This window comes from Micrasema longulum, unplaced genomic scaffold, assembly GCF_059751315.1.
Source record: "Micrasema longulum isolate JH-2025_06_02 unplaced genomic scaffold, ASM5975131v1 h1tg000420l, whole genome shotgun sequence".
In the NCBI taxonomy this organism is placed as follows: Eukaryota; Metazoa; Arthropoda; class Insecta; order Trichoptera; family Brachycentridae; genus Micrasema; species Micrasema longulum.
The window spans coordinates 346,180-364,549 of record NW_028277620.1 but is presented as its reverse complement, the minus strand read 5'-3'; the positions used below and the strand labels follow the sequence as shown (position 1 = coordinate 364,549).

At 36.4% G+C, this 18,370-nt stretch overlaps 1 protein-coding gene across 11 annotated transcripts in view; it reads left to right on the top strand.

The window, feature by feature from the left end:
• Window positions 1–17,730, top strand: part of LOC148281686 (uncharacterized) — a 43,891-nt gene extending 26,161 nt beyond the window's left edge. For 4 of the 11 annotated variants that reach the window (XM_088226312.1, XM_088226311.1, XM_088226319.1 and 1 more), the window contains 4 exons: window positions 365–514; window positions 1,183–1,296; window positions 8,355–8,396; window positions 14,304–17,730. In XM_088226312.1, coding sequence (XP_088082438.1) covers window positions 365–514; window positions 1,183–1,296; window positions 8,355–8,396; window positions 14,304–14,372 — 375 coding nt within the window. In that variant the 3' untranslated portion in view covers window positions 14,373–17,730. The remainder of the gene's footprint in view (window positions 1–364; window positions 515–1,182; window positions 1,297–8,354; window positions 8,397–14,303) is intronic. The other 7 variants (XM_088226317.1, XM_088226316.1, XM_088226322.1 and 4 more) reach the window with 2 other exon arrangements.
• The last annotated feature ends 640 nt before the right edge of the window (window positions 17,731–18,370 follow it).

The window sequence follows — 18,370 nt, the reverse complement described above, 5'->3', positions numbered from 1 at the left end:
CTAACTAAGGTCTGCCAACAAACATACCAGTCTTGATTTCTTTGATAACAAGTTGTCTTCTTTCAAACGATCACTGAATCAAATTCAATTATAAACACCTCTTTCCCGCTTCCACTCCCACAAAGTCTACTGTATACATTTTTATAATAATTTTCTATGTTTAAATATGTCCTTAAAAATGCCCATTGGGCGGATATATAGATGAAAATGTCAAAAGTTAAAATAATCGGTGCGCGTGCGTGAGAAGATGTATGAATGTGATCTGCATGCGGAGACAGAGTGGTGTGGTGTTTTATCCTATCCGCCCACCCTTGTTGTTATTGACCAGCAATCGGTCTTCTGTACTGTCACCGACCCGTTGCAGATGTACAGCCCGGCGGCGGCCATGTACGCCGCGGCCGGCTACCCCGGCTACATCGGCTACCCGGTCCAGTACTACCCCTACTACCCGGCCTCCGCCGCGGCCGCCATGCAGCCCTCCATCCAGCCGCTGCGGCCCACCATCATGATTCCGGTAAGAATTTCAGATTAGTTGCTCGGGTTGAGAAATGGGAGACTCTCAGGGGTGCCCCCGTAATATGGTGATTGATATTTGAGGAATAGGGAAATATCACGTTTTATAGAAGACATGTATATACAGTAAAACCTCGTTTTTCAGCTTTTTACACCGAAATGTTTAGGACCCATTTTTCTTCATGCATTCTCATACAATTATTCCCCCAAATGTTTTTTACATTTTTCATCACCCCAGTTTTACGTTTAAATTTTTTCGGAATTCATTTGATGTGTCAAAAAGCCAAAATTATGTCGTAATAATGGTGCTGCCTTTTTGTACTACTACTACCACACTACTACGACTACTACTACCACTACTACTACCACCACCACTACTACTACCACCACCACTACTATCACCACCACCACTACTACCACCACCACCACTACCACCACCACCACTACCACCACCACTACTACCACCACCACTACTACCACCACCACTACCACCACTACTATCACCACTACTATCACCACCACCACCACTACTACCACCACCACTACTATCACCACTACTATCACCACCACCTCTACCACCACCACCTCTACCACCACCACCACAACTTTCAAAATTATGTAATGTTTGCTTTCAAGCCGGCGTATAAATATAACCTTTTATTTTTGCAGAATGGTTTCGAGGCGGGGGCCCGGTTCGACGGCGTGGCGCAGCCCCTCCTGCCCCCCCAGCCCCCGGGCGTGCCCCCCTCCCCCGCGCAGCTCGCCGCCATGGCCGGCCACCAGGTAGCCCTCCCTAACCGAGACTACCACCCCCTCCAACACGCGTACCGGTACCAATAGCCCCCCGCGGGTCATCGCGCCCGCCGTCTCGACGCTCGCAACAAACATCGTACGGGGACCGTTTCCGCCCTCGCGCTTGTCTAGATATATTCGTATCAAATAAAGTTGCATTTTACACACCGCACCCCCCAGAATTACGCAGTCGTTGGTCTAAATTTGGCTGTTTTGAGTTCTAAAGTGGCGGAGTATTAACTTTTTTTGAGCAATATTTACCACAAACTTCAGTACTCTTTGAATACTTTTTTTATACAAGTAAACAACGTTTAAATCGGCGCAAAATGGAGACAAATATAATGAAAGATATAAGGTTAGGTTCCGTGTCAAAATTCTAAGAACAATCTAACATTTAAATCTATTTCAACAGAGAGGGAAAACATTTTTGAGAATGGAATATGGAAGTCTAGGCATCTACAGGGCTTATGACCTGTCATTGGCTGGTTTAAGTGGCCACTTTACACACTTCACAACTGTATTTGTGTATGCCAACATTTTTGGCAACTTTTATGTCATCAACAATGTTTGAGTATGTCCAAAAGCTTGCAGACTGGCTGGATTTCCTCCCTAGGGAGTTATTCATATTGAAATATATTGCAACAGAGAGGGAAAACATTTTTGATAATCAACAGGTGGAAGAGTTGAGGAAATGTGGATGTTCTAACATGGGCAGAATGGTCCAGATCATTATCGGGAAGTAATTTTAAATTTGTTGCAACATAGAGGGGAAACATGTTTGAGAAGGGAATATGGGAGTCTAGGCATATTAACATACTACAACAGAGATGAAGAACATTTAAGAGGAGGTAATATAGAAGTCTAGGCATCTTATGACCTGTCAATGGCTGGTTTAAGTGGCCACTTTACACACTGTAACATTTACCATTCTGCCCATATTTGAACATCTATATTATTTCATCTGTTGATGTTTGTGAAGTTAAAGAGCTGAAACCTTTATTTATGCGGGTGAGATTTGTGTAATTGAATTATTTCACCTACATACTAGGCAACGCCTGAAAATGTTATTTTTTTTAATTTCTATATTTCTTCATGGACCAGATAGATTTATCAACAATATTTTGAGTTTGTCCAAATTTTTGTAGACAAGGACTGGATTCAACTGCCTGGGGAGCTGTTTATATAAACATAAACCAGCCATTGACAGGTCATAAGCCCTGTAGATGCCTAGACTTCTATATTACCTTCTCTTAAATGTTCTTCATCTCTGTTGTAATATGTTAAAATGATTTTTCTATAATAAATACTAACTCACCAGTTCGTCGGTACTAAATTAAATTCTCACACTTTTTTGAAAAAAAGCATCCAATTTTATTTGCTTTGATTGTTGCTTCCTTTCTTGCAGAATCATAGCACATATTTGAATGTTATTTTAATTTTAATAATAATAAAATAAAAAATATAATCATGCCTTTTTATTTTTCTTAAAAACCAAAATTCGGAAACAATTTCACACACACAATTGGCTGCTCGCGTACACGGTAATAGAATAAAATAATGTGTAAAAGTGTGTCTGCTATTGGAATTGCGGCGCCTACTGTCGTCTGGTGTCGGCCGAACCGACCACCAACCGGCGTATTTGTATTACCAAATTATCAATATACATTAAGTGTGAAATGTTCAAAGTTTGTTTTTGCTCTCCAGCAAAGTGGCCAATTTAGACATACCACAGCGTACTTCTGGGGGTGCGATATTCATGAACTTATTATGGCTTTTTAGGCTGTGCCCGCGTTAAGCCATAATAATCAACATTATGAAAAATCAGGAGAAATAATAGCATTATACAATGACATAACTGTGACTTATTTAAGAATCATGGCCCTTTCGTTTACACCAAATTTAGCGTTTATTGATCATCTGTTACATGAAGGCTTAGGCTTACACTTCTAGCATGTGTGATGGTCAGGGCGTTTGCCTACCATGCGAGAGGTCTCGGGCTCATGGTTGACACGAAAAATTATTTAAAATTGTTTTTTACACTTGAATAGTTCACAGTCCATGAACTGACACCTGAATCGTAAGACTGATCATCTTACCTTCATGTAACAAAAAAATTTATCAAGATACGCTGTGATTGGTGTACCAAGGCAGTGCCCTATGCACAATTAGGTGTAAGGGAATGATTATGGAAAATCATATTTTGAATCAATATTTCACATCGACCTTCCCAAGAATCAAACCCGGGACCTTAAGTATGGTAGGAGTCTACCACTACTAAGGGGTGAATTTTTCAGGATCTTTACCCGAAGGTAGCCACTGAGTCAAAAAAACTCGTCCATTTTTCGATTCTCGTTCTTTTTGACACACACAGATCTGTATTCTTCATCGGAGAAACTGTAATTAAAAAATGTTTGTTGCAAGCGTCGATTTGATTGCACGGTTTACATGAGTCACGTTTCCATTTTGTGTGAAACGAGTATAAATATTATGTTAAGCTCAAAATTGAGAGCCATGTCCACTCTCTATTTCCCCACAAAGCTCTTTTCGCATCGTCGGATTGAAATGAAAAAAAAACAACCTTGTTTATTGTGTAATGTACGCTTTGAAAATGCCTTTACTGTTTTGTGCATAATTACACCATGCTTTAAAAATGCCTTTACTGTTTTGTGCTATATTACACCACACGTTGAAGATGCCATTACTGTTTTGTGCATTATTACACCACACTTAAAAGACGGCTTTACTGTTTTCTGCGTAATTACATCACACTTTAAAGATGTCATTAATGCTTTGTTCATAATTACACCATGCTTTAAAGATGCCTTTACTGTTTTGTGCAAAATTACACCACACTTTGAAAATGCCATTACTGTTTTGTGCATTATTACACCACACTTTAAAGACGGCTTTACTGTTTTGTGTATAATAACATCACACTTTAAAGATGTCATTAATGCTTTGTTCATAATTACACCACACTTTAAAGATGCCTTTTCTGTTTTGTGTATAATTACATCACACTTTAAAGATGTCATTAATGCTTTGTTCATAATTACACCACACTTTAAAGATGTCATTAATGCTTTGTCCATAATTACACCACACTTTAAAGATGCCTATAAAGTAAAATCGACATTTATCAATGAAAATGTGTATATTTTTATAAAAATTTAAAGTATCTTTACAAAAAAAATAATGCATACTAGGAATCGAACCCTGCACCTCAAGTGTGGTAGGCGAATGCATCAACCACTACACTACGAGGCGGACTTTTCTCCACTCGATTTCCTTTTTGGGATTCTTACCTGAGAGTAGCGTCCAGGGTTCTCATCCCATTCCACGCCCAGAACTGTATTCTTCATCTGTCCAGACACGGAAATCATACATGAGCAAGGCATTGATGTATATTTATACACAGGATGCAACACTAAGTTTGCGTTCCATTCAATTTAAGTGCCGGAACTTGACTTGTAGTCAGTAAATGTTGAGCGGCGTAAATCAGCGCGATATGCAGATTTGAATTCACGTCAATTCAAGTCTTTTTTACTCTACTGCGCATTTTGCACGGCAATGTTGACGCGACAATGCTCAATTTTCAGAACATAATTTCAAACTATCTTTCCATGAAGCATCATCTCTATTTGATCATAACTGCGTGAAACAAGGTTGTTTTTTTTTTTGGTTCCATCGTCATTCACTTCTTAAGACTTCTGATAAATAATTGTAAAAAATTAGACATTTGCTGATCAAAATTACAATTCAATTTAACATTGTCTATAATTTTACAATTATTGTCGTTTTGTTATAATTAATTTTAATGATATTTCTTAAATAACCTGTGATATATAACATTATGTTTCCTAAATGTTATTATTATTGTTATGTATTGTACTCTTATCATAACTGCTGTATGTTTAAAATGTATCAAAATATACAAAAAATATATTATTAGCTTTTTTGTTATTATTTTTTACTCTCCCAAAAACTTCTTCTTGTATTTAAAAAAAATATACTGTAATATTTCATAATTTTATCTGAGGAATTTTGAAGATAATTTTGATACATTTTTCGATTTATGCAAAAACTTTTCAACGCATCCATCGATATTTGTGATATTTTGGTATGTCAAAATTTTCGGATTCAACTGTCTCGAGCATTTTAGACATGTTATATACACAGTACAAAGTGATCGCTGAAACCTGCCAACGGTGGGTCATACGCCCTATAAATGCTTAGAACTTCATTTCGCGGCAGCCACGAGTGGTGACTGAGACTCTCGCCTCACACAGGGTGGGTTCTGGGTTCGATTCCCCGTGAGATCTCACAAATTTGATTTGGTTGTTCTTAAACCTAGGTGCTCTGTACGGTTTTTCGCTACTGTGATTGGACTTCCTGGCCGCGTGTTTCCAAACTGCATGCTGACACCGAACAGAGTTGTTCCGAAATTGATAGCACATTGCTCTGTAAATGAAGAGCACACTGTATCAATACAGAAAATCTCTGTTAAAATGCATTTGGCTTCGGAACATTTGATGAAAAATATTTTTTGAGGAGGGTATGATAGATCTCAGTCCTGTAGCTCAATCACAAATAACTATCGACGTGCTTAAAAACATTCTAAGCATTTGAGCGATCACAATGAACAATAATGGACATGCTTAAGTTATCGCAGTCATAACCTCTAAGTCAAAGTCGTGTCGGTTTGTTTTTTGTTTGCCTCGTAAATAAATACAGTTTATTGGCGAAAAATCGGCGTGTACTATAAAAACAATACAATAAATTGCATTTGCAAAATAGTAAGGAGTATCTAATACAAAAAGGTGAAAATTAAATTACAATTACTATGGCGACTGCTTTTCTTGACATTTGGCTCGCCAACCGCCGGCTAAATGCAATGAATAGTGTGATAAATAATAAATAAATAATTAAATTTACATCGGTGAAATTCAAATATGTGATTGCGCAGCAGGATTATACGTCGCAAAACGTAAATATTTTGACATATAATATTAGGTGTTCACGGATGTTGCATTGTGATCGCGAATACGATAAACAACCATGGTGAGAAATTGTTATCACATCGCTTATTAGCACGTCGATAGTTATTTGTGATCGAGCTACTGGGGCCGATTACAAAAGCTGTCTTCATCGGTATGTATAGAGACAGAGTACACTTCAGGAAGATATGACTTTCGAGGAAAAAAATTTAATGGTAATATTTATTTTTCATTGTGGCAACATTTCTTCCGAAGTGTTGCTGGATCTGACCACTAGATGGTGCTGTCTCAACTGTCAAACTTTACTCCGCACTCGATGTCAAATTGAAATTAACGTATTTCTCTTTCATATTTTAAATCGGCTTTTGTGAAACGGCCACCTCAAAACGATTTAAAATCTAAATAAATGGCAAACAAAGTAAAAAGTGTTTGTTTGAACATGATTTTTGTTACTTGGTACATATCGATGTACCCACCCAAAACTCAAATATACAGGGTCGGGAAAATTTATCTCCAAATATACCGTCATAGTGAAGGCGTGGCTTGCGTTTCATCGGATTTGCCGGTAGTGATCACTTTACGCACTGTGTAACATTCATCATTCTGCCTATGTTTGAATGACAATATCCGACACAAGTCCTCCATGCCAAACTCACAGCGAAAGGGGCAGTGAAAGAAGTAGACTTAATTCAATTAAAATCGCATTTATGTGATAGAAGATTTTTAAAGTGATGTTCTGAAGAAACCGATAGGTGGCCAACGGCCTTTAAAGTGGTTTTCGGGTATGTGGACAGAGTCGTTTCCCTGCCTATGTTTGAACATTTACAATTATTATTCAGCTCTTCAATGTGGGTGAGATTAATTTATGATATTTCACTTTCATTTTCTCTTTTTCAATAGAGTTTATTTGAGACACTGAGAGCCCGAAGAAATTGAACGACATTTGAACGTTTTTTTGCAAAATGGCTGATGAGCATTTTTTAGTTTTTATATAAAAATGGAATGGAAATAATTTATATAAACCGACAGCCCATACAAATTTATTTTATATATAATTTATAAAATTATATATTAGTTATTTTTCTCTGGCGTATTATTTTGCGATACTTTTATTTAGCCACGCATTTTTGTTAATACAGCTTCCAGTTTTAATATTGAAGTGTAATCGGCCTCGTGGCGCACTGGTCAGCGCCTTGCGTACCATGCAAGAGGTCTCGGGTTCGACTCCCGACATGGTTGACATGAAATATTCATTTTAAAAAGTGTTTTAACACCAGATGGAATATTTCATAGTCCCTGGACTGGTACCTGAAGCATAAGACTGATCATCTTACTCCATGTAACAAAAAGGATCCAGGATTCACTGCGATTGGTGTACCAATGCAGTGCCCTATGCACCATTAGGTGCGGAAAGGAAATGACGACGAGTGTGTGGCTTAAAACATAGGGATTATTATGAAAATAAAACTTTGTTATTAGTGTTACACAATTTTATTCTTTTACAAGAACACAACTATAGTTTCGGGAGAGCACTCCTCCCATCGACGGGTGATATAAAACTAATATAGTAAAAACAGAATATACTTCACAATATTTGTAATTGTGATAAACAGAATATTGTTCACAATTTTACTATATTAGTTTTATATCACCCGTCGATGGGAGGAGTGCTCTCCCGAAACTATAGTTGTGTTCTTGTAAAATAATAAAATTGTGTAACACTAATAACAAAGTTTTATTTTCATAGTAATTTATAATGAAGTGTTACAAAGTGAATGCCGATTCAATTAAAAATATTAAAACATAGGTTCTTACATCTATTTACATACTCTGATTAAATTTATGTCGCTTAAGCTCCACGGCTCTCAGCGTTTCATTCATGAGGGAGATCTGTGGCCTCATCTCGTTGAACGCGTGTGAAAAGTTTTTGCGTATTTGTTTGTCCGTTTTGTGTATGTATGTCCACCCCCCCCCCCCCTTCTCCCCCGTAAATGTGTCGCTAATTCCCCCATGAATTGTGTGCTTTCGTTTTTCATATACTGTTGACCAAAGAATGATTATTTCCCTCAGTTGTCCGCCATGGCCAACCATCAGGTTAGTTACTATTACTCCACAGGCTCCCACTAACCACCGCCCCGTCACCCGTCACGCTCGCGGAGAAACCCCGTTACGACACAAGCAAAAAATATACTGATCTTGGATGAAAATGCCCCCAAAAATAGTCTAAAACTAACTTGAAATAAAAATTCCCTTAAAATAATGTATAAAACTATATAGAATGAAAAGGTGTATAAAATAAGAATGTAAAATTATATCCGATGAAGAAGTACAGTAAAAAGAATGTAAAAATATATTGGATGAAAAAGTCCATAAAATGAGATTGTAAATACTGGATGAAAATGTACATAAAATAAGAATGTAAAACTGTATTGGATGAAAAGGTACATAAAATAAGAATGTAAAACTGTATTGGATAAAAAAGACCATAAAATAAGAATGTAAAACTATATTGAATGAATTAAATGTTCAAGTACATTCTTAACGTACTTGAATTGTGCGCAGAAGTATTTTAAGTGGCAAAATGATTAAATTTTCTAATATTTAATTTTAAATTACTTGTGCATTTAATTTTAGATTAATTATGCATCCAGCCAACGAATTGAATAACATTCAGCGGATGTTAGATTCAAATGCTAGTAGAATAGAACTTAAAACTATCCTGAATAAAATGCATATAAAAAAGAATGTTACATTATCTTAAGTACTTTGTAAAGGGCACAGAGCTGTCTTTATGCATAAGAAAATGGTTGAAAGTTATGCCCGATATTTAAAATGAGGACAGTGCATTCTACTGGCCTCGCCTTCAAGTTATCCTCTGCCCGTGAGATCGGAATGTACTTTCCTCGTCAATATCATAAAAATGTCCTAAAGAGGTTTCTCCTGTATGTGAGTGACAAAATTAGAATGTTTAGTTTTTATTCAATAGATATTTAATTACAAGATACAGTGGAATCCGGATATTGGAATCAAATAATGGTCAGTAAAAGGCCAGGCTGTAAAACTTCGGAGGAAAATTCTTCATCGTAATCGTTTTCTTAAAGTTCATATTTTTAAAACGAATATTTTCGTCGTTTAAAAAAAAAGAAAAACCGGATGGAATAGCATCCCTTCCACAAACACCTACCACCAAAATTTGGAACGCTTTTGTTCTATGCAATAAAGATCAAGGGCTTCTCTAGCAAGTCATTACTCCCGAGGGTCCAACAATGTAATTCTCAGGCAGTGGGATGTTACCGTTATTATAAGACGTATTCTTTTGCGATTATCAAATGTATTTTGTGAACTCACTCGGGCCCTCGCTAGAATCTTGGGTGTGCGGAATGAAGTAATAAGAGAACGGACGCAGCAAACTCCGGCGACAACTGTCGCTATGACCGTGATACGGTTGGCCTGGCCGTGTGCTGCGGACGCCTCCCGAGAGCCTTAACCACGCTCGCCCACTTCACAGGGCATCGGGTTCTCGACGTCCACTGCTGACGGTCCGTCGGCAGCTCATGTCAGAGCTACGAGATGCCTGGAGGATCTTTGCGGACACCATATGCTCCAACTAGGGAGCGGACGTGGAATGATGATGACGATTTTGTGAACTGTTAAGTTATATAAGTTCACCATAAATTCATTTTCACCGAGTAAATATTTAATCTCCAGACAGCCTTCATATTGTTGAATGTGGCGCCTGCTATTCCTAGCCGCACTCCCAGTTCGTTTTTAAAGCTGCCATTTTCCGTAACATATACTCCCAGGTATTTGAAACTCGACCCTTTCGATGCCTCGGTTTGACAGTCAGGGGATTTAGAGCATCGAGGCATGAAGTGTTACGCAGTACATGGGTTTTTGAATTATGGATTTTTAAACCCATGCATGCGGAGTACCCATTTAGGCCATCTACAGGGGCTTGAAGACCCCTGACTGAATCATCAATTGGATGCCCAATTTCAAAAGTCCATTTTTGTAGATCTGAGGTATTTCAAGTTTAAGTGTGTATTTTATTCCTGAAATGTGAAATGACAGAATTTCTGAAAATTGAAAATACGTATTGTAAAGTTTTTCTTCTTCTTTATTTTGAGATAAAAAAATACAAATTGTGACATGTTTAGTTACAAAATTATTGCTTGTAAAAAAGTGGACTTAAGCCTAAGGTCAGGACTTAGGGATTTTTTCTCAAGGAAAAAATTGGACTAGGAGATTTTTAGGACTTTGAAATTGAAATAATATTTCTAAAATCATTTTTCATATACAAAACTCGATATGGGTATTCTTTATTGAAAAATTAATTAAGTAAATGTACAGTTCACAAAATGATCTACACGGCAGTGTTGCCAACTCAAAACCGATAAAATTGGACTTGGGCATTTTTTTTTTATTGGGCATCCAATTATAACCGCATCATCGGCATACTCTAGGTCGCAGAGTTTTCGAGAGGAGTAGCTGGATATTCCTATCCTAGTGGAATTGACTTCCTTAGGATGAAGTCCACGAGGATTATAAAAAGGAACGGCGCAAGGACGCAGCCTTGGGGAACTCCGGTGGTGATCCCAAGCGGATTCCCACAATAAGCGGATTCCACTGTATATCAATATTTTGAGTTTGTCCAAGGACAAAGTTTTGTTTGTAGACAAGGACTGGATTCAACTCCCCGGGGAGCTGTTTATATTGACATATTACAACAGAAATGAAGAACATTTGAGAGAAGGTAATATAGAAGTCTAGGCATCTACGGGGCTTATGACCTGTCAATGGCTGGTTTAAGTGGCCACTTTACACACTGTGTAACATTCACCATTCTGCCCATATTTGAACATCTATATTCCTTCAAGTCTTTCATCTGTTTGATGTTTGTGAAGTTAAAGACCTGAAACTTTTATTTATGCGGGTGAGATTCATCTAATTGAAATATTTCAATTAATTTTTCAGGCGTTGGCTAGTATATAACCTTCTCTTAAATGTTCTTCATCTCTGTTGTAATATGTTAAATTTTAGAAATATGACAATTAAAATTTGTCTTGAGTTTCATAGGGAATTTTCATTGAAACAATATATGAATTCACAGATGTTTTTTGTATGTACAAATGTTTGTAGACAAGTACTCAATATACAAGAGATAGAGAAGCTTTTTGTGAAGGGAATATGAAAATCTAGGCTTATGACCTGTCATTCACATGTAAAGTAAATACTCCTTTTTTAAAAAGTTTTTCATCTCCGTTGAAAATTTTTAACACATGTTCATTTTTCATTTATTAAAAATAGTATTTTATGAAATTCTGAGAAGGAAATATTATCTTCCAGATGTGTTTCTGCAGTGCAAATGATGAAATTAAAAATTAACGAAAGAAGCCGCGTCCTCGAGAGACCACCGGTTAGACCCGAGGATGTCGGGGCGCTCGTCCCCTGCCCAGTAGCCCGATGCTTTAACCTTTCCCTTACTGTCCTAAAAACACCCCGAGTTACGGTGCTGTGTAGTCACTACACATTAATTTTTATTAAGAGACTTAAAAAGGGAAAAATTCATTCATTATTCCCTTTCCGGGCTATTATTCATAGGGCACTGCATTGGTTCACCAATTTCAGCGTATCTTGATCATTATTGTTACATGAAGGTAAGATGATCAGTCTTACGCTTCGGGTACCGGTCCAGGGACTATGAAATATTCAGGTGTGAAAACACCCTTTTTAATAAATATTTCATATCGACCATGTCGGGAATCGAAACCGAGACATCTTGAATGGCAGACAAACGCGCTGACCATTACAGCTTGAGACAGGTCGAGGCTTTAACTAACCATAATTAAATTCAATGATGATAATATTTCAAATCTAACTGCTGAAAACATGAAAAAACCGTTGGGTATCGCTAACGACTCGGGCGAAACGTGCACACGCGCCGACTTCCCGAGAGCTACTGAGTAGCTATATAGTACTGGACTACGTGATGACTGAGAGTATACTTTAGATGATATTTGTAATTTATCCCCGATTTCCGATAAAATGCTTTTTCGTGCCTAATAAGTACTTATTATTCAATAACAAATTACTTCAGTCGATACGTAAATGTGTAATGGAGGAATACTGAAAATCTAAACCCAATGTTTATTATATTTATAAAGATATTATAGTTATTAGACGCAATGTGTACTGGCTACGCATCACCAGGGTTAAAGGCCCGGGCTCGCAGAGGGGGCGCTTAGCAATATGGGGACACTCGGTAGCCGGGCTCACTAAAGACCATTAATTTACGGGGATAGTCACGACAGATCTTCACAGGTCGCAGCGACGTTGGAAGCTTGTATTTCTGAATAAGAATTAGAACCGTCTTATTGGGCCAATAAAACAAAAGCTAATATTTTGCCATAATACCCCGGGTATACAATTGAGGACCTTGCACAGAGAGGGACGGACATGTCTGAGATGGCTCGTTATACGCAACATTAAAATATACGTATCATGGGGTAATTACTACAACTATACTCCTTAAAATACAGCTTGATTAGAAATGAAAAGAAAGTTGTCAGTAAAAGTGAGGACATAACTTTGTAGTAACGTCTAAGGAGTGATTTATATTGACACACGAAAAATCATTCGTATCTGGCATGTTAATTTATTTTTTTAATTCAATGCTTGAAATATAAACCAACATAAATAAAATCAGCTTTAAAACTAAAAAAAACTTAAATAAACCTAATTGGACATTGGATGGGACAAATTAATTGATGTAAATTGATTGAATAAAAAAATTATTCATTTGATGTTACTGAAAAAAGTAAAAATGTCCTATTTTTTAATTATAATAATAAAAATACTTTATAGTTTTATTCCACTTTTATTTATAATTTTTTTACCAGTGACCGGGTTTCATCGTGACTGACATCACCAGTCTGACGATGTCGGTCACGACGAAACCTGGTCACTGGTAAAAAAATTATAAATAAAAGTGGAATAAAATTATAAATTATTTTTATTATTATAATTAAAATGCAGTTCCACCAAGAAATGTCAGTAGAAAAACTCCTATGTTTTGGTGAATAGTTGTCTCAAACACACTACAATAGTCTTGTTTTTGTGTTTTTATATCAATTTTCGAAAACAGAGTTTCTGTTTGCGAAAAAACTGATAAAATCAATTTGATCAGTACATGGTCAGTGATCAATAATTTCCCATCACTACTGACATTAGTTTGACAGCTGTCATTTTAATCAAGCTATGTTTTAAGGATTTAAGGTAAAACTTCAAAATCAGCATTTTTTAGTTCATTCCCCTCATCACTCCCCTAATGGTGCACGGGGCACTCCATCGGTACACCGATCACAGCGTGCCTTGATCATTTTTTTTACGTGAAGGTAAGATGGTCAGTCTTACGCTTCAGGTGCCAGTCCGGGGACTATGAAATGTTCTAGTGTAAAAACACCCTTTTAAATAAATATTTCATTCAACCGTGTCGGGAATCGAACCCGAGACCTCTTGCGTGGTAGGCAAACAAACGCGCTGACTATTACACTGCGAGGCCAATTTTTTGTTTACCCACAATGATGATGATGATGATTTAGAAAAACTTGTGACGTCATTTAAAGTAGTTCATCTTAGAGAAACTTCGCTTGACAATTAAATGCTTTAATTTTTACCACATGTAAGAAATTCTTTTTTATATCAAAGTTCTTGTAACACTAAACGTCCTCGTTATAGCTTATTTAAAACTTTGGGATAGATTTAAATTTTGCACAAAAATATAAAAAAAAAATATTTAAAAAAAAACGTAATAGGTATGTCATTCCATACAATAGCTTTTTTTTTTTACAAATGGGTAAAAAATAGTGTAACGTCAAAAATCAGATCTGCCCCCCTCTTTGTGCAAGGTCCTCGATTGTTATAAAATTTCACCGAGTATCTGTCGAGCAAATCAACGTCGACGAATTGTAAGCTAATGTGCGTTTGAATTTTTTTCCTCAGGTCGCACTGTCACAAAAGAAAGGGTCGTTCCTTGCCGGCAGCGCCGACGGAGGCTACACCTTCTGGTAGTCTCCCCGCTCCCACACCCTCCCGCGGCGAGAGGCGACGCCTGACTGACGGATCGAGTGAATGCAATTACCAGTCTACTTGGCGACATCATTCTAACTATAGTCTGTAACGTCGCCGGGGCGGTGCCGGGCGCCAGTCTGCACTTGAGATACGAGAGTTGGGTTTAAACTGAACACACGACCAATGCGAAGTGGGAAGTTTAGCGCTGCCGATAATTAGATTTAATACACTTAACAATAAGGTCCTAACTGTTCTTAATCTTGAAGGTGGGGGTCAATGCCGAATAAGCTCTCGACATCACCTTCGCAAGTCAATAATGAAGCTGGCTAGAGAGTGAATTTTTTCGTATTGCTAAATCTTCCTCTCCCGGACTAGTCCGGGTCCTTAAGTATCGGTTAGGTAGGGGACGAGCGCTCTCACATTTTCGTATTTAATCAGCGGTTCTTGCGCTGTTATAAAACATGACATACGCAAAAAGTATTTCATCGTCTGCACTGCCGAACTTTTAAGAACAAATGTAAAATTAATTCTCGTATTTCTTCAATTAACGCATTGTACAGTTTTAAACGCAATTGTACAATAAATTTTCAGACTCTGTTTTTCTCCTCATTGGTAATCTCATTATTTTTTTTTATCTCTGGTTTCGTACATTTGTTTTGTATACGTGAAAAATTGTGTTTCAGTTCCAATTGTGCAGCAAAAAATTCAATCAAACTAATTTGTTCGCATGTTTGATCGTAATAATCCACGGAGATTATTGTTTGCCAGTTTACAACTTCAAATCTCGATATCTTGAAATAATGTATTTACAGATTTGTAATTTCGGCACTGTCCCGACGTTGAAGGAAGGTCTTTAGCTGATTCGCCTCACTGCAATTATTCGCTATAATTTTGTGTTCTGTAAAATAACTCGAGTCATACAGCATCAGGGCCGCGATTATGAACGGCTGTCTTCGTCAGTATAAACTAATATCCATATTTGAGCAGTGTGGTATCGAAGACGGACATCTGTCATCTAGACGATTTTAACCCTGATAGATCTATTGATAGATTGTTTTTGTTTTCTATCCCAATACTTTGATTGTATATATCAAAACACATATTTCAAATTAAAAATATCAATATTTCATTACTAGTTGCTTAAATTTAACTGTAAAAAATCAGTTGTCCGCTTTTGATTCAAAAGCTTGTAGATGTCCGCCTTTGACACAAACTCAGTCACAGATGTCAGTTTTTGATTCTAATTCATTGTCAGGTGCGAATTTGGTATTGTGCTAATGTTTTTTAAAAAATAATAAATGACAGCAAAATTTTACTCAGAAAACCTTTAATTTTAATTTAAAAAATTAAACCTAAACAAACAGCTGACGGCAACACACTATACGCCATGACAGATTACTAATCACGTTACCCAAAACCGGCTTCTGATTGGCTGGCTGTACAGGTGTCCGATTTTGGAACTAAACTAGTATGTAGGAGTACGATTTTGAAATAAACACCTATTTTTTTATGGCGTTTTTCTATACTTTCTGTCCGTTTTTGTAACGCATAGATAATGCCTTTCAAAAGTATGAGTCAAAATCTATCAGAATCAGTTGTGTTCTAAATTTCCACCAGAATGACAGATGTCCGTCTTTGACACTACACTACTCATTTATGAACGAAAGTGTGTATATTTGTATTAAAACTCAAAGTATCTTCGTCGGTAGCCAATAATTGAACAAGTTAAGAAAAAAAAACTGTAAACATATTCTATTTTTCACACACAAAACTTCATTTTACTTTGTAGATAAATTTTAACTTCTTTCAAGATAAATTTTAACTTGCTATCAGAATACGTACCCAGAAGTGATTATCTGTACATTTTTTTATTGTTATTTATCATGCGTGACTTGTACTGCGCCATTTTTTAATGTGCATTTCGATCATGCGCTACATGCGGACAAGATGATCAGTCTTACGCTTTAGATACCAGTCCAGGGACCGTTTACTGCGATGAAAATACACCATTCACGCTAAATTAAGAGTCTCCAGTTCAATTCACGACTTCCTACTTCCATTTTACAAAACTGTTGTATCGCTAATTTAAAATGGACACAAAAAAAATATGTTTTATTTATTGTATTTTGGGAGCACGAAATTATAATCATTCATACCTGCCACTCCTAAAATGGCCACTAAAATTAATTTTATTTATTTAATAAGCTGTGGAAAATTTGCTCGGATGAATGGCAAAAAAAAAAACTGTGTTTTCTTTGGGTAAACTAAAAAAAATTGATGCGTGAAGATCACGATACTTGCCATTTCTCTAAGCTGATTTTTTATTAAAATATTTTATATGGTGCGAAAGAGTTGAGAATTTTGTTGTTTTTGTCTCCCATAAAAACCCCAGTATTGACCAAAAAATGAAATGTTTAAGCAAATTTGCTTCTCTGTGTTTGCTCCGTATTTGTAATAAATTTATTGTTAATTTGGCGAATCAGCGAGACCTTTCAAATTTAGGTTGAAAATGACAAAAATAAAGCGCCGAACGGTGACGCAAAAATATGTATTTAATTTAATACAATTAGTACGTAAGTAATGTTATATGATATACAAATTAGTGGGATTATTCAGACGCACGGCGGATAATGGGAATCCCGCAATTTCTGCAAATGTAATCTCTTATTCGCTTGGACTCCGACAGTTCTTACATTTGGAGCGATCATTTTAATCGCAGTGGTTTTACACCAGCTGATAAATTATTACAAAAATATATATTGTTATTCGAGAAATATCTAAAAAGCAATTGATGATTTTTTTTAATTAAAATTTTTAGTCATCTAAAAATATGTATTTAAGATCTTTAGCATGAGTAAGGTTAGTTAATTCAAAAGTGGCTTTAAATCCCCTTGAATTTATAAAGTAATGTAACTCGATTGAAATATGATTTGAAATTCTGTCACGATAAATTGTACTGTGAAATTTAGGATTCTGGTAATACTCGCGATATCTGGCCGTGTTTAATAAATATTAATGTTAAGATGCAATTTTATATGCGCGACAATTGAGTTATCGGAGGCAAGTAGGCGGACATTAAGATTTGTGATAAAGCGCTAACAATGCGGTTTACCTTGGCGGCAATGCACAAATTTAAAATTAAAAACATTGCGAAGTTGTTTTGTGAAAACTTTTTGAAATTCCACTGAGGGAATGCAGTTTCCCGCAAGAACTGTCCGTATTGATATTTTGTCTTTAGGTAAACAATTTATGTTATCTCTCTTTTTTATTGATATATTGAAATTGTTGTTACGCCGAGGGCGACACTTATCACTGAAATGGCAGAATTTTATGACAAATATATGTTTTTTTTTATTGACCCAGACTTTTTATTTTCCCCTATTTCCTCAGTTTAAGAATAACTTCAATGGAGAATCGAGCAGTTAAAAGCAAAAACGCCACCGTAATACATGGTCATGATCACTGTTTTTGGACATTGAACTTAAAAGGAATAGTCTTTGCTGTTCTCTATTTATTATGTTATGTTGGTTTTCCTAAAAACAGCGATCATGGACAGTGGCGTTTTTGCTTTTAAACCGCTCGATTCATGGCAGCAAATTTCTTTCAATGAATTTCGGCAAAAATGTAACATTTCTTTACAATCAAACTGCAAAAATAACAAAACAGAAACTTTAAAGCTCTCATTGCCCTCAAACCCCCTCCTGTAGTAATGAAGGATACACAGTGCATTCACCTTATTTTAATTTTGCTGTCAGTTCCAAATTGGGACCACAGTCAGCATATTTTCCGGATCCCACTTCAAAAGGTCCTCCCGTGTTATGGGCAATATGCTGTGTCTTAAAAGCTGGTTTTGAGATAAATGATTTTAAAGTTTTTAAGACATTTTGTTATGTTCCTCGCAGACTAATGGTAGAAATAATTGTAAATTCGGTAAGTAGCTAGATTGACCCATCATTCAAAACAGATTTTTAAAAAAAAGAAATAAAAAAATGTATTTT